Source organism: Delphinapterus leucas, chromosome 4, assembly GCF_059928025.1.
Source record: "Delphinapterus leucas isolate spDelLeu-1000000601 "Yukka" chromosome 4, BTC_Dleu_Yukka2, whole genome shotgun sequence".
Lineage (NCBI taxonomy): Eukaryota > Metazoa > Chordata > Mammalia > Artiodactyla > Monodontidae > Delphinapterus > Delphinapterus leucas.
Genome location: NC_143132.1, coordinates 119,852,831 through 119,874,806, shown reverse-complemented (window position 1 = coordinate 119,874,806; position 21,976 = coordinate 119,852,831). Strand labels below are relative to the sequence as shown.

The following is a 21,976-nucleotide window of genomic DNA, read 5'->3' as shown; positions in this document are numbered from 1 at the left end:
ACTCCTGGCTGGAGCACCAAGAGCCTTTCATCCACACGGCTCAGAGTAAAAGGGAGAAAAAGTAGAGAGAATTAGTAGAAGTATGAGGAAAGAAAGAAGGAAAGGAGGAAAGGAAGGAAGGAAGAAAGAAGCAAAGAAGGAAAGAAAGGAGGGAGGGAGGGAGGAAGGAAGGAAGGAGGGAAAGAAGGATAAAAGACAGAAAGAAAGAAGATACAGTAAAAATAAAATAAAGTATAATATAGTTATTGAATTAAAAAATATTAAAAAAAAAAGACGGATAGAACCTTAGGACGAATGTTGGAAGCAAAGCTATACAGAGAAAATCTTACACAGAAGCATACACATACACCCTCACAAAAAGAGGTAAAGGGGGAAAAATCATAAATCTTACTCTCAGAGGCCACCTCCTCAATTTGGGGTGATTCGTTGTCTAAAGGAGGGAAGGAAGGAAGGAAAGAAAGAAAGAACGAAGGTAAAGTATAATAAAGCTATTACAATTAAAAGTATTAAGAAAAAAATTTTTAAAAAAACCATGGTCGGATAGAGCCCTAGGACAAATGGTGGAAGCAAGAGTATACAGACAAGATCTCACACAGAAGCATACACGTACACATTCACAAAAAGAGGAAAAGGGAAAAAAATCATAGATCTCGCTCCTAAAGTCCACCTCTTCAATTTGGGATCATTCCTTGTCTATTCAGGTATTCCACAGATGCAGGGTATATCAAGTTGATTGTGGAGCTTTAATCCGCCGCTTCTGAGGCTGCTGGGAGAAATTTCCCCCTCTCCTCCCTGTTATCACAGCTCACAGGAGCTCAGCTTTGGACTTGGCCCTGCCTCTGCGTGTAGGTCGCTGGAGGGCGTCTGCCCTTTGCTCAGACAGGACGGGGTTAAAGGAGCCGCTGATTCGGGGGCTCCGGCTCACTCAGGCCGGGGGGGGGGGGGGGGGGGGAGGGGCACTGCGTGCGGGGCGGGCCTGCGGCGTCAGAGGCGGCGTGACGTTGCTCCAGCCTGAGGCCCGCCGCGCGTTCTCCCGGGGAAGTTGTCCCTGGATCCCGGGAACTTGGCAGTGGCGGGCTGCACAGGCTCCGTGGAAGAGGGGTGTGGAGAGTGACCTGTGCTCGCACACAGGCCCCTTGGTGGCGGCAGCAGCAGCCTTAGCGTCTCCCGCCCGTCTCTGGGGTCCGCGCTTTTAGCCGCGGCTCGCGCCCGTCTCTGGGGTCCGTGCTTTTAGCCGCGGCTCGCGCCCGTCTCTGGGGTCCGCGCTTTTAGCCGCGGCTCGCGCCCGTCTCTGGGGTTCGCGCTTTTAGCCGCGGCTCGCACCCGTCTCTGGAGTTCCTTTAAGCAGCGCTCTTAAACCCCTCTTCTCGCGCACCAGGAAACAGAGGGAAGAAAAAGTCTCTTGCCTCTTCGGCAGGTGCAGACTTTTCCCCGGACTCTCTGCCGGCTAGCCGTGGTGCACTAATCCCTTCAGGCTATGTTCACGCCGCCAACCCCAGTCCTCTCCCTGCGCTCTGTCCAAAACCGAAACCCGAGTCTCAGCTCGCAGCCCCGCCCGCCCCGGCGGGTGAGCAGACAAGCCTCCCGGGCTGGTGAGTGCCGGTCGGCACCGATCCTCTGTGCGGGAATCTCCCCGCTTTGCCCTCCGCACCTGTCGCTGTGCACTCCTCCACGGTTCCGAAGCTCCCCCCTCCGCCTCCCGCAGTCTCCGCCCGCGAAGGGGCTTCCTAGTGTGTGGAAACTTTTCCTCCTTCACAGCTCCCTCCCACTGGTGCAGGTGCCGTCCTTATTCTTTTGTCTCTGTTTTTTCTTTTTTTCTTTTGCCCTACCCAGGTACGTGGGGAGTTTCTTGCCTTTTGGGAGGTCTGAGATCTTCTGCTAGCCTTCAGTAGGTGTTCTGTAGGAGTTGTTCCACGTGTACATGTATTTCTGGTGTATCCGTGGGGAGGAAGGCGATCTCCGCGTCTTACTCTTCCGCCATCTTCAAGCCGTCTGATTTCCAGATGTTAAACCAACCTCATATTCCTGGGATAAATTTCATGTGGCCGTGGTGTGGTGTATATAATCTTATTTATATGTTACTAGATTTGGTTTGCTAGTATTTATTGAGAGTTTTTGCATCAATATTCATAAGCAATATAGATCTTTAGTTTCTTTTCTTGTGCTATCTTTGATTTGGTATCAGGGTAATACTGGCCTCATAGAATGTGTTGGGAGGTGTCTGCTCCTCTTCTGTTTTTCAGAACAATTTGTGAAGAATTTATATCATTTCTTTTCTGGATGTTTGGTAAAATTCACTAGTGAAGCCATCTGGGCCTCAGCTTTTCTTTGTGGAAATTTAAAAATTACTAATTTTATATCTTATAGGCCAAGTCATATTTTCCATTTCTTCTTATATCAGTTTCAGTATTTTGTGTATTCCTGGGAATTTGTGCATTTTATTTATTTTGTTAGTATAGTCCATAGTATTCGCTTATAATCCTTTTCATATCTGTAAGTTTCATGTCTCCTCTTTTGTTCCTGTTTTAGGTAATTTGAGTCTTTTCTCTTTTTTCCCTTGGCCGGTCTAAAGGCTTGTCAATTTTGTTGATATTTTCAAAGAAAAAACTTTTGGTTTATTGATTTTTTTTCTGTTGTTTTCCTATCTGCTGAAAACCAATAATAAAGAGAAAAACCTTATAAAGCAGCCGGAGGAAAACAAGACACATTGCCTATAGAGGAAGAGGAAGCCCTCCATACAGAAGATAAGGACACTACACTTAAAATGGATGCATTGAATTTCTTGTAAAAATTTGGTTTTAAAAAAAAACACGTTTCCTTTGAGTCTGAATACTGTCAGTTTGATCTCTGCATGAGACAGTATGCTTTACAGGGAAGAACCCTTTCCCTGTCCCCGAGTTCCCAGACAATACCGTGTCCCAGAGTTCTTCATGGTGGAGGTGATGGTTTTTCCTTCCAGTACAAAAGGAAAAAACAAACAAAAAAAAAGCAGGCCCTGCTGAGTGCAGGCAGGAGTCTGCACTGATTATGATGCTTTTAGGGAATTTTTTTTCCTCCTTCTTTTAGCCCTAATCCAGTCATTATCAGCCTCAGCTGCACTTTAGAATCAGCTGGGGAGCTTTAAAAAACTACTGAAGCCCATCTCCATCCTAGACCAACTTAAATTTAGAATCAGATGGTGGAGCCAGCCATCTGAGGTGTGTGTGTGTCTGTGTGTGTATAAATATAAAATATGTGTATGTGTATATATAAATATAAAATATATGTATATTTTATATGTATGTTGTGGTTTTTCCACTTACGTGAAAAGTTTTAAATATATACTGAAATGGTGAGAATAGTGATCTTTAAACTGGGGATATGAGGACACCCAGGGGTGAAGGATTCCCCAGGGGATCAGCTTTAGCTGAATATCCAGGGTAGAATTGACACCCCAAATATGCTTTGTCCAGTTTCCCCACCATATGAGGTGCAAAATGGAGATGGTTCTTGGTCACGAAACAGATACTACTACACATAAACGCACAAACACTGTTGGGAGGAAGAATTTTCTTTTGTCACCTTAGGTCCTAGTGGTTGGGGCCTGTGTATTAATTGACAGCCGCCAGTTTGAAGATCACTGTCAAGGGGTTTGCAGTTCTTTGCTTTAAATCAAATTTTAAAAGGGTGAGTCATAAATTTCCACTAAAATTTTACTTTCAATTAAAATTTGTCATGTTGTTTTGATCAATTATGTGCTACCAGTAATGGTAATGTTAACTCAATCAAAATAATTTTTTTGAACACAGCCTTAAGATCATAAGAAGTGAAGTTTAAAATTTTTTAAAATAAAATAAAATACTTTTGTAGTCAAGAAGTATGAGCAGATGATCAGTAGTAGATCTTCAAGCATAAAAATATATCACAGTCCAATAAACTTCTTTGAAGGAAGTAGGGTGAAAGTGTAAGTTCAAAAAGAAAAAAAAAAGCATGATGTTAAGAAGAGTTAGTTCAGGGACTTCCCTGGTGGCGCAGTGGTTAAGAATTAGCCTGCCAATGCAGGGGACACGGGTTTGAGCCCTGGTCCAGGAAGATTCCACATGCTGCGGAGCAACTAAGCCCGAGCGCCACAACTACTGAGCCTGCGTTCTAGAGCCCCCCGAGCCACAACTACCGAGCCCACCTGCCACAACTACTGAAGCCCACACGCCTAGAGCCTGTGCTGTGCAACAAGAGAGGCCACCTCAATGAGAAGCCCGTGCATCGCAACGAAGAGTAGCCTCTGCTTGCCGCAACTAGAGAAAGCCTGCACGCAGCAACGAAGACCCAATGCAGCCAAAAAAATAAATAAAAATTTTAAAAAATCATATATTTTTAATGGATAATGACGGGTATCATATTGCTATGGTATTTAGATTCCACTGGATTCATTTCAGAAAGTAATGTTTTATTTCAAAATGTTAAGATTTATAATACATTGGAAATTAGATTCTTTGCAATTGCTTAAACTTGTGATGAATCATTATAGATGTCAACTGAAAAATGTACAAGGGAGAACATGCATTAAAAAAATTTTTTTAAGGGCTTGAGAAGGGAAAAGTGAAGATCACTGCTCTAGATGGATTGCTTCGTTTCCTTCTGGAGGGCCAAGGACCATTCACTAGAAGGTAATTTATTTTAAACCTTTTCTTTGTAGTTTAATGAAGCAGAAGTTGATTCATACTTCACAACTTCATCTGTATTAGGACTGATAACTAATAAACTCTGCAAAAAAAAAAGTGTGCTTATGGAAATTACGTGGATGTGTTTTGTATGTGCACGGCATTTTCTATCCATTCTCTGTCCGTGAAAGACAAATATGTCTGTATAGTACAAAGATACTTTTGCTGTTGTCAGTACTTATCAATATAGCTTATGTCATAGCAATAATTAAATCATTCACTCTGATATCAGCCTCCAGTTCCTGTTAATTTTTAGTCTATGTGACCTATGTCTATAATCTATTTTTTAAAATTAATTTTATTTATTATCAGACCTCTAGGCAGTGAAAGCGTGGAGTTGCAACCACTGGACCTCCAGGGAATTCCCTGGTATGACTTTTATTAGCAGGAATAGCTACCAATGAAACTCACTTTGGTGTATATTGCTCACACACTATTAGAACTGCGCAGAGGCCCATACACTGGATGTGCTCTTACGTCTCAGTTCTCCAAGGCTTTGCTGACATGCTTTGCTGCCAGCTTTACCTGAAGCAGAAAGTTTTCATTTCTTATCAGTTACATTGAAGTGCATATATGTATCTTCTCAAAGATGATCATTTTATCTGTTCAAAATGGTACACATAAAATGTAAAATATGCATGAACAAAATAAAAAAGTGAAAATCCTGAGATCAGGAATAAATGGAGACAAGGATTTGTAGTCCTACTTTAAGCTTTAAGTATATCAATAATTCTTTTGAAATTTACATCTGGAAAAACCTACACATTTAGAGTGTTTTCTTCTCCCTCAATTTATGCAATATTACTATATGACAACTTTATGGCTAGAAGAGTTTAATTTTTTTTCTTTTATTGAAATATAGTTGATTTACAATATTGTGTTAATTGCAGGTGTATTGTGTTAGTTTTCAGGTGTATGGCTAGAAGAGTTTAATTTTTCTTTCATTGAAGTATAGTTGATTTACAATATTGTGTTAAGTTTCAGGTACAAAGTGATTCGGTTATACATATCTATATATTTAAGTGTATACTTTTTAAAAATTCTTTTCCATTATAGGTTATTACAAGATACTGAATATAGTTCCTTGTGCTATTCAGTAAATCCTTGTTTATTTTTTTATATGGTAGTGTGTTTCTGTTAATCCCTCCATCCCCTTTCCCTTTGGTAATCATAAGTTTATTTTCTATGTCTGTGAGTTTGTTTCTGTTTTGTAAATAAGCTCATTTGTACTATTTTTTAGATCCCACATATAAGTGATACCATATGATATTTGTCTTTCTCTGTCTGACTTACTTTACTTAGTATGATAATCTCTAGGTCCATACACATTGCTGCAAATGGCATTACTTCATTCTTTTTTATGGACGAGTAATATTCCATTGTATATGTGTACCACATCCTCTTTATCCATTCACCTGTTGATGGACACTTAGGTTGCTTCCATGTCTTGGGCTATTGTAAATAGTGCTGCTGTGAACACTGAGGTGCATTTATCTTTTCAAGTTAGAGTTTTTGTCTTTTGCAGATACATGCCCAGGAGTGGGATTGTTGGATCATATGGTAACTCTATTTTTCGTTTTTTAAAGAACCTCCATACTGTCCTCCATAGTGGCTGCACCAATTTGCATTCCCACCAACAGTGTAAGAGGGTTCCCTTTTCGCCACACCCTCTTCAGCAGCATTTATTATTTGTGGACTTACTATTTGTGACCCGTGTGAGGTGACACCTCATTGTAGTTTTGATTTGCATTTCTCTAATGATTAATGATGTTGAGCATCCTTTCATGTGTTTGTTGGCAATGTATATCATCTTTGGAGAAATGTCTCTTTAGGTCTTCTGCCCATTTTTTGATTGGGTTGTTTGTTTTTTTGATATTGAACTGCATGAGCTGTTTGTATATTTTGGAAATTAAGCACTTGTTAGGCACATCATTTGCAAATATTTTCTCCCAGTCAGTAGGTTGTCTTTTTGTTTTGTTTATGGTTTCCTAGACGAGATTAATTTTTTGAAGAGGTTTTTATTGTGAAAAATGAGAAAAAAAAAAAACACCCCATGAATTAACAGAATAGATTATTCAAAACCAAGATTACCTGAAACAGAGAAGTGGAAAAATGGACAATGATAAATAAAATCTGTGGCATATCCCAATGCACTTTTGGTATACATAGATACTCAAAATAAAATTTATCATTATTGTTATTTTTAACAACTCAGTCCCTTCAGTAAATACAGTTGCCTTGAAATATGACCGTGAAAGATAGCTAGGAGTAGATGTAAACATTTTCATTTTTAATACATTTTAAAGAAGCAGCATAAATTGCTTTATTACACATACATTATTTTAAATAATTAAATAACATTTTATTATTAAACATGAAGCAAAATTGTTGAAAGATGTTGTCTCATTATCCTGCCAATCTCCAGTTAATCAAGGCCTTATTCAGTATCCACTAGGGCTCAGCACACCCAAAAATAGTGTTTAATGATGTACAAAAACAGATCCAGTTAAGGCTTTGTTGTGATTGTTACATGTTATACTGTTATATGCTATTTTTCAGAGCTATATTGAAACATATTAGCTCAATATTTCTGTCTCACTTTATAGAAAATAAAATTTCACTTATCAGTGAAAAGGAAGAGGCAAAAGGCAAAAATAAGAAAGAGAAAGAGACATTTAGCATTGATCAAGACGTAAGCCTCGGAACCTCTTTTTCAGAAAGCAGTGGAGATTAGCAAGAATGGAAATGAAAAAATAAGAAAATTGAATTCTCAGTGTTGACACAGTTCCTAAAAAGTAAGATAATTAAAAGCAGCTTTTTAAAAAAAAATTATTTTATTTTTGGCTGCACTGGGTCTTCATTGCTGTGCACGGGCTTTCTCTGGTTGGGGCGAGCGTGGGCCACTCTTCACCGTGGTGCATGGGCCTCTCATGGCGGTGGCCTCTCCTGTTGCGGAGCACGGGCTCCAGGCGCACAGGCTTCAATAGTTGTGGCACGCGGGCTTAGTTGCTCCGCGGCATGTGGGATCCTCCCGGACCAGGGCTCCAACCCGTGTCCCCTGCATTGGCAGGCGGACTCCCAACCACTGCACCACCAGGGAAGCCCAAAGGCAGCTTTAAAAATTTTTTTTTTCTATTTTAATTTTTAAATTTTGGTTGCGCCTGGTCTTAGTTGCAGCAGGTGGGCTCCTTAGTTGTGGCTCTCTGGCTCCTTTAGTTGGTGGCACGTGCTCCTTAGTTGCGGCCTGTGGGTCCCTTAGTTGTGGCATGCATGTGGAATCTAGTTCCTGACCAGGGATCGAACCCGTGTCCCCTGCATTGGAAGGCAGATTCTTAACCCTGTGACACCAGACAAGTCCCCTAAAGGCAGCTTTAAAAAAATTTTTATTTTAAATTGAAGTATAGTTGATTCACAATGTTGTGTTAGTTTCTGGTGTATAGCAAAGTGATTCGGTTATACATACATATTTTCTTTTTCATATTTTCCATTATGGTTTATTACAGGATATTGAATATAGTTCCCTGTGCTATACAGTGGGGCCCTGTTGTTTATCTGTTTTGTACATAGTAGTTTGTATCTACTAATTCCAAACTCCTAATTCATCCCTCCCCCACCCGCTTCCCCCTTTGGTAACCGTAAATTTGTTAAAGGCAGCTTTAAACAAAAAGGTGGTGAATGGATTAATACCAAGACCAGCCCCTAGTCTCCCAGTAGCTCACCTGCTTCGTGCTGCCCAGCACTCAGCCCTCCCTGGGACACAGCATCCTTCCACTCTTCCTGTCCCTTCCTTCTCCTCCCCATGCTTCCTCAGCGGGCTTTTAGTAGGAAAACAGTATGATTTAGTACCTCACGCTAACTGATCAATCACCGGTGGATAGGCTTAATCTCTCTTGCTACACCTTAGCACCAAATGCGTTATTCACTATAAGGAATGGCCCCTCCAACTACATTCCTCCCTCTCCCAAAGAATAGGGAACTGAGAAGTCACAGAAGTTCAGGAGAGGGCAGGGTTGGGCGGTCCAGTCTTTAGGGTTCTCCACATCCGACTCTAAACTCTGCTTTCTGCTCTGAAGCATCTTCATCACTGAGCAGAGGATGCTGTGCTGGGCCATCATTGCAGATCCAGCAACATCTCTCCTCCCTCCCCTCAGAAGGGGAGATACATACTGTTCCATAACCCTTTGCCGGTGGGAACCATTATGTTTCCCCAGGGGGAAGCAGCTGCCTGAGGTGTGGGAGGCGGGAGAGAAGCAGCAGCCATCCTTCACCTCTGGCAGGAGGGTGGACTTGGGGAGGGGGGTAGCTGTTTGTCTTGCACCGGCGGGGATGTGAGGCTGCAGCTCTTCCTTGGTGCTGTTGGCTTCTTGGCTTCCTGAGATTACCTCATTTCCCCAGAGACCTAAGGGCAGTTCCTTGACCTTCACTTTCCCAGCCTTTAGGAAGGGGAAGGTTGTGGAAGCACCTGCTCCCTCCCTGCTTTCGGTTTTCCTGATGGAACTCTGGCTGATAGGGGCACTTTGGCAGACTTGCTTGTTCTCTGCTGTCCTCAGAGTGAGTTGTTAGTTTTCCCACCAAGAATGCAAACCAGTGATGACTCTGGATGTGCTCTAAATTTGTAATAAAGCACATTCCTTGGTATTTCCTAGTCGTTTTATACACTTCTTGAAATCTCCGACACCCCCTTCCGGAGAAACTCAAGAAAACAAAGGAAAGCACCATCACTGTCGTTAAATCTTTTCATTTATCAAAGCTGCTATTGTTGTTATTGTATCTTGCTTCATACCAGAATTGTGACAAAGGGCAATTAGTTTTAGAGAAAGTGAAGAAAGGTAGGAAGGTTGCTTTAATTTTTCCCAAACCTGGCTGGAGGGGAAATTCACACATCCTTCCAGTTTATGAAACAGGCGTCGGATCTTTATTAAACTGGCCAGCAGAAGAAGGTCGTCCCCGTTCAGGTGTCGGAGTGCTGGAATCTCTTTAGGGTTTGGTAGCTTTTCAGGAAAGAGAGAAGGGAAGCTCAGAGTCCAGGGTGGAAATGGTGACTGCTGAAGCAGGAGGTGGGAGGAGGCGAGAGGTGACACTAATCTGGGGCTGGATTCCCTCTTGAGTCTAATTATCTATAAATAGGGGCAGTGGTGTTAATTCTAGTCCGAACAGGAATGAGTTGAGGTGCTCTGGAGATATGAGAGACTACAGCAGGCCAGACCACATAGAAATGGGATACTTTCTTTCAAATGCTTACAATGTATTCAAGTCATTTACCGGCATCTGCTGGGGGAAGCACAGAGATGCTGCAGGCACCCCGTCCCTGGGACACGCCCAGTGCGGAGAGCGTGGTGGGTGCGGGCCTAGAGGCTGGGAAAGCCCTGAGCTGGGCTTTCCAGAAGGAGCCGGGATGACTAAGGCACCTTTCCTTCTAAAGCGCGCCCCAATCTCCAGGAGGCCCTTCCACACGACCCTCCTTGCCCTCCACCCTCCCCACTTCCTTACGGCCTTGAGTGATTCAGGCTGATGCTGTCTCCTCGCAGCTGCGGGAAGGTCAAGTGTCTGTTAGGGCAGCCTCGCCTGAGGTGTTTCCCAGCTGCGGCTTCTGAGGCAGCGCAGGAGGGCTGCATAGCCTCGGCGGGGCGGGGCGGGGCGGGGCTAAATGCAAGCCCACCTACTACCTCCTGCAAAGCTGAGTGACCTCTTACCTGCTAGAGACGTGAGAACTGGCAGCATCTTCCTGCATTTTTATCCCTCCCCCCTTTGGAAGGGAGGAAGGAGGAAGGGAAGAAGGAGGGAGGGAGGGGGGAAGGAGGATGAGATGCCTGAGTAATGAGGATGGATCTCCATTTTTAGTTTTCCTTCGATCCCAAATCCCATAAAATGGCAGAAAACATTTTCAGAGAGTAAATCAATAGGAAATAGGAAAATTTTTTTTATCAGCAGGAATAATCTTAAGGAATTCCTGAAAATCAAGAAGCAGCTGGGACCACATCCGTAGAGAGATAAATGACCAGATGGAACCACTAATCCCAAACACACACGTTCTGAGGTCAAAGTCAACAGCAATGGGAGGAGGAGAGGCCTTGAGGTAAATATTGCCATGGTCCCCTGGCCTCCCCTTTGTGTTGAGCCGCGGTGCCCACAGGCTGAGGCTGGAAGCCTGGCGCTGGAGCTCGCCTTCCACCCCTCAGCAGCACATGCCACTCCTCCACAGTTAGCAGAAGGACACTTCGGTAAGGAGAACATGCAGGAAAACAGGGCTTCTCAATGAGAGACACCAGATTTACCTGTCAGAGATGCTAATATTCAGGGAAACAGACCTTAGAATATATATATACATATATATGTGTGTGTGTGTGTGTGTGTGTGTGTGTGTATAGTTAATATTTTCTGAGGGATTTGGGAGAATTGTCAAGGAAAATAACTAGAGGATTTGGAACTTAGTTCTATGCATATAGAAAAAAAGATACGTTAATTTTAGAATAACCATTAAAATATAACGTATTAAAAGATCAAGTCTGTTAGGTTGAGGAAAGCAACAAAAGTTAGATGTGTTTGCAGGGACACATCTAACTCAAAACTACATAAAAAGGTTGCAAATCAAAGGATGAAAAAAAGATGTATGAAGCCGGTGCAAACTAAAAGAAAGCAGGTGTAGCAATTTAACATCATATGAAGTAGCATTTAAGGCAAAGACCATTAAGAGGGAAACTGGGAATAATACATATTGATGACATTAAAATTTTTTGTCAAAATAGAAACAAAAACCCTCAGTGATATGCTGAGTCATGTAATGGGTACAGATGAAAGGCAAATAAGTGAGGTGGCCCAGGGGTGAAAAGTATAACTCACCATGAAGACTGTCAACACCTTTAATTTCCTAACCATAGAGCTTCAAGACAGATAAAGCAAAACCTGATAGAAATTGTAGGAAAAATGTACTAATTCAGTCATATTGGGAGACATTCATACATCTCTCAGAAATAAATGAACCATAATAAAAAGAAAAGGATATAGAGAGAAGTGTAAATAGAACATTTAGACATACACAGTTTTGTGCTAGTAAACCTTTTGGGGGGGTCAAATATACATGGAACAGTCCTAAGTTATGTCATCAACCACCAAGAAAATATCAGTACATTTTAAACAGCAGGGAAAAAATGCAAGCCATATTCCTTGACCATTTTAGAAGTTAATAAGAAAAAGATAGCAAATTTAAGAACTCTATTTGAAAATTCAATAACTACTGAGTTGAGGAAATCAGAATACAAATCATAAAGGTGAAAGAGGTGAAAGAAAATGGGAGCCCTACATATTAGAACCTGTGGCATATATATATGCCCAAAGGGGCACTCAGAGGGCCAGGGTAGGGGTGGGGGTCGTGCGAGTTTACACGGGGTGGTCAGGAAAGGACTCCGAGAGCAGAAACCTGAGGGAAGTGCAGCAGCTATGTGCTAAATGGGGGAGGAATATTTTAAGTTGAGTGAATAGCGAGTGCAAAAGCCCTGTGGCAGCGACATGCCTGGTATTGTCTAGCAATAGCAAAAAGGCCAGGGTGGCTGAAACAGAGTGGGTAGGAAAAGAGGACTACAGAGGGAATGTTAATAGAAGGAAGTCCAGATCACATACAGTATTGCAGTTATAGGATCTTGGCTTTTACTCTGAGTAAGGTTAGAGGTCTCCAGTTTTGACCAGACTTTTGTTTTCAAAATATCACCTCCACTATTGTCTAGCAACAGCAAAAAGGCCAGGGTGGCTGAAACAGAGTGGGTAGGAAAAGAGGACTACAGAGGGAATGTTAATAGAAGGAAGTCCAGATCACATACAGTATTGCAGTTATAGGATCTTGGCTTTTACTCTGAGTAAGGTTAGAGGTCTCCAGTTTTGACCAGACTTTTGTTTTCAAAATATCACCTCCACTATTGTCTAGCAACAGCAAAAAGGCCAGGGTGGCTGAAACAGAGTGGGTAGGAAAAGAGGACTACAGAGGGAATGTTAATAGAAGGAAGTCCAGATCACATACAGTATTGCAGTTATAGGATCTTGGCTTTTACTCTGAGTAAGGTTAGAAGTCTCCAGTTTTGACCAGACTTTTGTTTTCAAAATATCACCTCCACTATCATGGCAGAATTGACTTTGGGAAGACCGGAAGCAGGGAGACTTAGGAGGAGGCTACTGTAATAATTTAAACAAGAGATGGATTAGGTACATGAGGCAGATGAGGGTGGTAGTCTTGAAGGATGCCAGGAGTGTTAGAGTCTGGAGATATGTTGGCGGTAGAGTTTATAGGACTTGCAGATGAAAGGTGTGGGGTTGTGAAACAGAGAGGAGGGTAGCAACCCCGAAGTTTTGGGTCTGAGCAACTGAAAGAAAGCAGTTGCCATTTCCTAAGATGGAGAAGACCCAAGGTAGAGCACGCTTTCAAATGTCATTTTGCTCTGTGAAGTTTCTAATGCCCTTTAGACACCAGATGGAGATGGAGGGTTGGAATCAGATCTGCAAGTTTAGAGTTCCTGGGAGATCCACGTGGAGATAAATGGAGGGGTCATCAGCAAGCAGATGGTATTTCAGGACAGAAAACTGATGGGATCACCTAGGGAGTGAGTATAGCTAGAGAAAAGATGAGCCCAACGACAAGCCCTGGAGCCCCTCAATATTTAGAAAAAGGCGGGGGTGAAGAAAATAGGCAAAGAAAAATGAGGAGTAGCCCTTGAGGTAGAAGTAAAATCAAGGGAGAGTAGGTCCTGGAAGCAAGGGAGGAAATTCTTCTAGGAGGAGGAAGTGAGCAACTGTGCCCAATGCCACTGAGAAGACATTAGATTCAACATAAATTAACTATAGTACATATGAAATATTACGTAGCAACAGAATAGACAAATATGCTTGGATATGTAGACATGAAAGGATCTGTAACACATGTTAAATGGAAAACAAAAACAAATAGAGCAAGCCTAATAATACAATCAGTGTAGTCTGATCCAATTTTTATTTTAAAAAGATGTATGTGAATAATTTATAAGTACATAGGAAAGAGAAGTACACACCAAATTTTCAGTGGTGATTACCTTTGGGAAGAGAATTAGAATAGAAGAAAGGATGAAGGGGGGTATCTCATTTTTTTACTCTCTATATTTCTATATTATTTGAATCTTCAAATATGAGAATGTATCCACATATCACTTTTGGAATTTTAAAAAAATGAAAGGGTGTTCATGAGGATGATGAGAAAAGCAGTCATTTTTAACATCAAATTCTTTCTTTTGCACCAACTCTCTTTTCTGATTAAAATTCATTTCGAAGGAGGGAGGTGAGGAGAAAGAGAGAGAGCATTTTTGACATTTTTGGTAAAAATGCATATTTACCATGAATGTAATGAACCAAAAAAAGACTGTCTTGTAAATTTCTAACCAAGGAAGAAGCTTGTTTGCAGCCTGACAGCTGACTGCAGTAGCTAGACTGACTGGAAGTAGCTCAAATAGTGCTTAGCACATTGTAGACCCTTGCTCCATGTTGGCTGAATCTGAAGTCTCCTTTTTGTTTGGTGTTTATGAAATATCCCTGCCTGTGTGGAATCCTGTAGTCATATTTCCACTCGATTAAACGTATAGACTTTTTAGAAGATGAAGATATCTTTGAAGTTTGGAACAATCTCTTCCTTGAATAATTGATGAAACAAGGTCCTCAGAGTTTAGGGGACTTATTCAAAGTCACATACTATATATGCTCTATATGTGACATAGATCTCTATTTATATCTTTCTCTACATGCCTATATATATTTCAGCTTTACTGAGGTATAACTGACAAACTCTACATCTCTACTGAGCTATCATTTGCTAAGTACTTAGTCAGTTCCAAGCACCATGCTAAGTACTTTGCATTCTCATTGAATCTTCACAGCAATCTGTAAGAGAGGAATCATTATCCCCATTTTGTAGAGGAGGGAACTGAAATTCAAGTTCAGCCACTTAGCTAAGTGGCAGAGCTGAGGTTTGAAACTACGTCTCTGTAACCCGAAGTCTGTGTTCTTAACCGTTGTGCAGCATTTCTGGTCACTGAGAGTGTACTCTGGGCCATGCCCCGGGCAGGATAAAGGAATCAGTAAGACAGATTCTGTCCTGCAGGAGCTCACCATCCAGTAGGAAAGACAGCCATGAAGGCAAGTAAGGCACATGGTTCAGCAAGTGCAGGGACAGAGGTGAGTACACGGACAACCCAGAGAAGGACATTTTCGACCCTGATTGGACAAAGGGCTAGGAGATCTGGGAAGTGTTTCCAAGGAGATGGGGCTCGTGCTGGGTCTTGAACATGGTCAGAACCCAGGTCTCCTGACTCAGCCAGGTGCTTTCTGCTAGAGCACAGAGAAAAGCAAACCCAATACAAAGTCCCAAAACCAAACCCCCAAAGCTGCACTACCTCAGTCAGAGAGTAAACACTCAGTAAATGTTATTTGGAATCAAGTCTGAACTAAAAGGAATTTCTGAGGAAGAAAAAACAGTAAGGTTGTCTCAATTCCATACGAAACTTTCACTATATGTTTTTTCATTGAACTCCAGAATTCACAGTAGTGCACAGTGGATTACACACAACTATAATCTATCAGTAATAACACTAACAAACATTGCTTTACTCTTATTATTCTAAATGCTTTCAACTGTTTATAAAAATGTACCTACCTTCACTTTGGTTCCAACACTGATTCTTGCCTGTTGGCCCATTGCTAGAAAAGTGATTGAAATCTTGTCTTGTTCTAAGATGCGGATTCCAACATAACGGTTCAAAGCCAGAAAGACAGGTTTAAATGAAACGAAGGGTGAGGAAGTGACGGAACTTGACCAATTCCAAGCCCTTACTCTGTTGCCAGCTTGATCTGAACATTGACCGCCCAAGATATTGATGTATACCCTGGGCAGAAAGGAAATTAAAAATAAACAGTTACATTATAATTCAACCTTGAATTAGCCTGCTCACTTGCTAACCAAAGGGAATAGCAGTTTATACTAGCCAATAGCATATGAATAGTGGAAAACCTCAGGTAATCTTAGGAGCAATAATACTGTGACCGAATTCTATACTAGTTTGAAGTACTGGGTATGGTTTAAGATGTAGTAATAAACCAAAATGGGTCCAAAGGCTGGAACCGGGATGGTAAAGGGATCTGGAAAATGATGTGCTGGGGAGGATGAAGAGGGAGCACAGAAGGTTAGTTTGGATAAGAAGAAATACAGGAGAGCAGGCTCTACATGGAAGAGGGGAGAAGACTCGTACTTAGATTTTCCCTGTGTCAAAATGAAGATCAGTGAGTGTAAGTTCTGGGAAAGGCCAAATTGGCCTCAGTACAGAGACCTGTTTCCTAACAGTGCCCAGCAACTGGGGCCAGGAGTCCTTCTAGGAGGCCTCTCATCAGGGCCAGTGTGGGCAGGAGAGGCTCAGGGATCATCTCTGAGATCACTGTGGTTTAGAAGAGTTTGGTAATGGAGCAGAAGGGGGAACTGAGGCCAGCAGGGCCTCCCCAATCTCTTAGAGTTGTTAATGCCACATTTTACCACATTACCTACAGATGTAGCCCTGCACAACCTGAGATCTAGTGGCACTAGTGACTGCCGTCCTACTCTATGAGCTCCTTTGCATACCCTCTCACTTTCTTCCATCTGGGGTCACCATCTCTTTCTCCAGGAGAGAGGATAGGTAGAGTTCTGGGTACTTAGCTGGCTTAATTTGATAATAAATTATTTTTTTTAAACCAGATGAATTGGCCAGGAGGGCTCCCTAGAGTAAGATAACTCACATTGTATTTTCCCAGCTTTGATGAGTGGCAGTAATCTGATAACAAAAGTACAACTGAGAAATTGAGGTGATTATCTTTGTATCTGGGAGGAGGGAGATTTAGTTTTATCTTGGTACGTGGGTGAAAATAACATTTGGCTAAAATTATCTAGATAAATTGTTTATTTAATAAACTTTCTTTGAGTCTATGCCATGTACAGATAAATGTTATGTAGTGGCAAAGGTGCAGGGTGTGCCTTCAAGGGACTTCAGTCCCGCAGGGGAGGTGGGCTTGCTACACAAGAAGCAGCGAGAGGGGCTATGAGAGTGTCAAGGAGTCATGTCAGTGGGCCCAGGAGTTCAGTCGGTGGCTGGGAGGTCTTTACTGGTAAAGGGAGAAATCCTAGAAGCCAGTGAATATCTGGTGACAGTTGATATAGTGCCCCACCAGATGTGATGCAGAGCTGCTACTGAACCCCGAAGGATAAGCAGAAAGTCTCCAATAGACTTGGAGGTAATGGATTGACTACTGCTTTGAACTAAAAGTACAAATATCTCCCTGTGTCCTAACTTTCTCAAGTACTGGCAGAGTGTTCAAATTTCTGTCAATTATTGGCAGAGTGTCTCAAGATAAGATTGTTATACCTGTAAATAAGTTAAAGGGAGAGAATATCTCTTTCTGAAAAGCTTCAAAAGATTAAATTGTATTTGAAGTTAGAACCCAAATTTCACTTTCTCAGACTAAATGAAATAATATGAAATCACAGAGTGTGTAAGTTAGTAGATCGAAGGCATTAGGACCTTCATTTCTCTAGAGATTTTGTTTGTATATTATTGTTGGTTGTGGCTATGGGAAGCCTACTTGTTAGGGATATATCTCAAACAGTAACAACACAGTATGGCAGCTGTCCATTGCGAATTATTTCCATAGATGAAGCCAGGATAACATTATCAGGGCATAGCATCTAGAGAGACTGCCTGGGTTCATATCTCAGATCCCTAGGATGGCCATACAATTTATTTAGAGATGTTTTTCTAATATTAAAATTGTATAGTTTATATTTTCTTTCTGTTTATAGAAAAAAATATGATGAGCTTTGTTTTATGTAGTTGCCTGGGATTTTTCCACTAAGCAGCATATGGAATGACATAAATCAAAAATTTATCTGAGTTGAACATTACTGTCTAAAGACCACTAATATAAATAAATCTTCTTAAAGCTATTTTTGTCCTTCTAGTTATAAGATGAATAAGATCTGGGGATCTAATGTATAGCATAGTGATCATAGTTAACACTGTATTATAAACTTGAAAGTTGCTAAGAGAGTATATCTTAAATGTTCTCAACACAAAAAATAAATGGTAATTATGTGACATGTTGCCTGTGTTAGCTAATGCTATAGAGGTAATCATTTTGCACCATATAAGTGTATCAAATCGACACGCTGTACACTTTTAACTTACACAGTATATGTCAATTATATCTCAATAAAGTTGAAAAAATAAAAGGAAAAATAAAATTTCACAAAACCTGAGAAACAAAATGACAGCAGGAGGAACATAGAAGCCTACCAGACATTTCCGTTGGGATGATAGCAGGAACTTCGACCCGAAGAATCTAGCACTGCCAGGATTGCAGGGTTAGTGGGCATGTCTTCTTGGACTATGCAAGTGAAGCCATTTATCTTATTGGGCACTCGGATGATGGCTAGGTTTCCAGATGGGTAGCTGAGATCGGATAAGGTCATTTGAGTTATGCTAATGGTCTTCATACTGGGAATAAATTCAATTTATAAGAGAGCCCTTTGAAACTATAAAGCATTCTGAAAATGGGAGGGTTATTACAAGATAATTTCATGCTTTTTATGTGGATCAAAATATATTTATGAGACACAAAAATCCTCAACAAAAAATACCAGCAAATGGAATCTAGCAACATATTAAAAGGATTATGTACCACGACAAAGTGGAGTTTATCCCAGGAATGCAAGGTTGGTTTACCATCTAAAATAAATTAATGAAACATACTATATTGATAGAATAAAGAGCAAAAAACAGATGATCATCTCAATAGATGAAGAAAAAGCATCTGACAAAATCCAATACCTTTCATGGTAAATGATTCAATGAACTAGGAATAGAAGGGAGCCTCCTCAACCTGACAAAGAATATCTAACAAAACCCCAGAGCTAACATCATACTTAATGATTAAAGACTAGGTGTTTTCCCCCTAAGATCAGGAACTAAACAAAAATGTTCACTCTTTCCACTGCTGTTCAACCTCACGCTGGAGGTTCCAGTCAGGAAAATTTTGTGAAAGAAAAAGAAATGAAGACATTCAGATTGGAAATGGAAGAAGTAAAACTATCTCTATTTGCAGATAACATGTTCTTGTATATAGAAAATCCTAAGGAATCCACAAAATAATGTTACAACTAACAAAAGAGTTCAGTAGGGTTGTAGGCTAAAAGATCAATATATAAAAATAAGTTGTATTTCTATACACTAGCAGTGAACATTTTGAAAATGAAATTAAAATAATTCCACTTACAATAGCATCAAAAAGTATAAAATATACTGAGGATAATTCACTAACTGTTAATATTCAGTCCTATCTCAGCTGATCGGAAGTCCAGAGGTGAATTAAACACAAAATTGATTCTGAATCATTTTGAAAATCAGCCATAGCCTTCAAAGGAGTGAAAACGAATTAAAGCCAGGGCAGGAAATGATAACGAATGATACAAGCTGGGGAAGTTATTTAAAATTTTTTGATATAATTAAAACAAAAAACCTACACTCTTTCTCAAAGGGCCTAGGGAACTAAAACTTCATCACACTTCCTATGCCATGAAAGCCATTTTTCTGGTTTCTTAGTGGGGTTTGACTAAACATTTAGGCAACTATGACTAAAAATGACTTTCTCCTACAAAATGAGGCCCTTAGTTCACCAAAAGGTCCTTCTCATTTCATAGTTTCGTTTTACTTTCCTTGAGATATTAAATGGCCTTTGCGTCAAAATAGCAAATGGTCTGATCATCAGGCAGAATTCAAGTGATCAATAACTTGAACACTCAATAACTGAGTGTTCCATAAAATGGATATTGAATTTTTGTATTAAAAAATAACATGCTGCTCATGGATGTGTAAACTGGTACACATTTTCTGGGGGGCAAAATCTATTAAACCTTTAAAATGCCCATAATTTCTTACCCAGAATTTCTATCCCTAGGTATTTAATTCAAGGAAGTAAGTGATAAGTGTGCAGCGAGGTATGCACAAAGCTGTTCATGTAGCTGTTGTATAAAACAGCCAAAAATTGTAAAAACACCTTTGATTAGTGATAGGGGATAGATGAAAGGAATTACAGTACATCACTGTGATGCAATGCCATGTGCTTATAAAGATGGTGTTGTATCTCTATATTTATTGCATATTATATACTCATAACATTTATGAGTATTTATTGTATAATATTTATTGTATAATATTATGTAAAGGGTGCAAGTTACAAAATATAAATAGTTGAAGAATTAATTTTTAAAGAATTATATAATTACTCATAGGAAAAAAGTAAGGCAAGATGTATAAAAAGATGTTAACAGCTTTGCTCTGGATGGTAGAATTTGGTAATAACTATTTTTTCTTCATATTTTTCAATCATTTTTTCTTTTTCTTTTTGTGAAGAAATAAAGCTAACGAAAATAAGTTGTTGAAAGAAAGGATACAATATTTGTGTTGTCCCGTCTGGAAATGAAGTCAGAAACTTGCTCCCATGTTTGTAGTGCTTTTCAAAGAGCTCATTTGTCATGATCTATACACCGTAGAAAACAAAAGCACAGTTACATGATGATAACAGACATTCTTTGCTTGCTAGACACTCACACAAACCATTTCTTAACTTAAATTTTTGATCCTGAATCAGCAACAGGGAACAATCCTTAGGAATCATTAAAGATTGTCCCTAACCCCTGCACATAACCTGATTAAACCTTTCTGGCAGGAATCTGACATTACTTATCTGAAGAGTGTTTTCTGTTTTTTGTCTTTTTTAAAAAATTAAAAACAATTTTTATTCAATAGAACAAGATAGAAGAGAGTGCTCAGGCTTCAGTCAGAATGATATTTTAAGTAATCGTCATCATCATAACAGCAAACACTTTAAAAGAACTTATATGGTAGGTATTTTTTTAATTGAAGTATAGTTGATGTGCAATGTTATGTAAGTTTCAGGCGAACAACATAGTGAGTCACAATTTTTAAAGGTTATACTTCATTTATAGTTATTATAAAATATTGGCTATATTCTCTGTGCTGTACAATATATCCTTGTAGCTTATCTATCTTATACATAGCAGTTTGTACCTCTTAAACCCCTACCCCTATCTTGCCCCTCCCCACTTCCCTCTCCCCACTAGAAAATAGTAGTTTGTTCTCCATGTCTGTGGGTCTGTTTTCTTTTTTGTTATATTCATTAGTTTGTTTTCTTTTAGATTCTACATATAAATGATATAATGCAGTATTTGTCTTTCTCCGACTTATTTCACTTAGCCAAATACCCTCCATCCATGTTGTTGCAAATGGCAAAATTTCATTCTTTTTTATGGCTGAGTAGTATTCCCATATACATATGTGTGTATGTGTGTTATATATGTGTGTATATATATATATATATATATATATATATATATACACACACACACACCACATCTTCTTTATCTATCTGTTGATGGACACTTAGGTTGCTTCCATATCTTGGCTACTGTAAAAAATGCTGCTATGAACATTGGAGTGCGTGTATCTTTTCGAATTAGTGTTTTCATTTTTTTTCAGTTATACACCCAAGAGTGGAATTGCTGGGTCATACAGTAGTTCTATTTTTAGTTTTTTAGGAACCTCCATACTGTTTTCTACAGTGGCTACACCAATGTACATTCCCACTAACGGTGCACAAGGGTTCCCTTTTCTCCACATCCTTGTCAACATTTGTTATTTGTGTTCTTTTGGATGACAGCCATTCTGACAGGTGTGAGGTGATCTCTCATTGTGGTTTTAATTTGCATTTCCCTGATGATTAATGATATTGGCCATCTGTATGTCTTCTTTAAAAGAATGCCTATTCAGGTCTTATGCCAATTTTTCAATCAGGTTTATTTTTTATTTATCTACTTTTACTTTATATGCATATTGTTATAAAAACAAAAGAAGATTAAAAAAAAAACAACCCAGCCCTAGCACAGTGGAGATATTCTGTGTCCTGGTTGTAGTGGTGATTACATAACTGTCAAAATTAATGGAGCTGTACATATAAGAAGGTGAGTTTTACAATAAATTATACTTCAATAAACTGACTTTACACTCCAGTGTAAGCTGCAGCATCTGGTGTCTTTTCAAGGTTGCTCTTGAAGTTCATTTGAGAAAAACACTAGTGGAATATGGGAAGATGAAGAAAGAAATACAAAGAGATATTCCTTGTTGTACCTCTAAGCTTAACTATTTTACTTTCTATGTAATACTCAATAG

At 40.0% G+C, this 21,976-nt stretch overlaps 1 protein-coding gene and 1 long non-coding RNA gene across 2 annotated transcripts in view; one reads left to right on the top strand and one right to left on the bottom strand.

Moving 5' to 3' along the window:
* Positions 1–949: 949 nt before the first annotated feature.
* The window catches only part of LOC149749412 (uncharacterized), a 46,355-nt gene continuing 25,328 nt past the window's right edge, over positions 950–21,976 (top strand). The window contains exon 1 of the long non-coding RNA XR_016393117.1: positions 950–20,631. This is a non-coding gene — a long non-coding RNA (uncharacterized LOC149749412). The remainder of the gene's footprint in view (positions 20,632–21,976) is intronic.
* Positions 9,168–21,976, bottom strand: part of ERICH6 (glutamate rich 6) — a 34,814-nt gene continuing 22,005 nt past the window's right edge. The window contains exons 11-14 of the mRNA XM_022582752.3: positions 20,182–20,267; positions 18,026–18,181; positions 15,364–15,592; positions 9,168–9,691 (exon numbers count right to left, since the gene is read on the bottom strand). Of these exons, the coding sequence (XP_022438460.3) occupies positions 9,428–9,691; positions 15,364–15,592; positions 18,026–18,181; positions 20,182–20,267 (735 nt within the window). The 3' untranslated portion in view covers positions 9,168–9,427. The remainder of the gene's footprint in view (positions 9,692–15,363; positions 15,593–18,025; positions 18,182–20,181; positions 20,268–21,976) is intronic.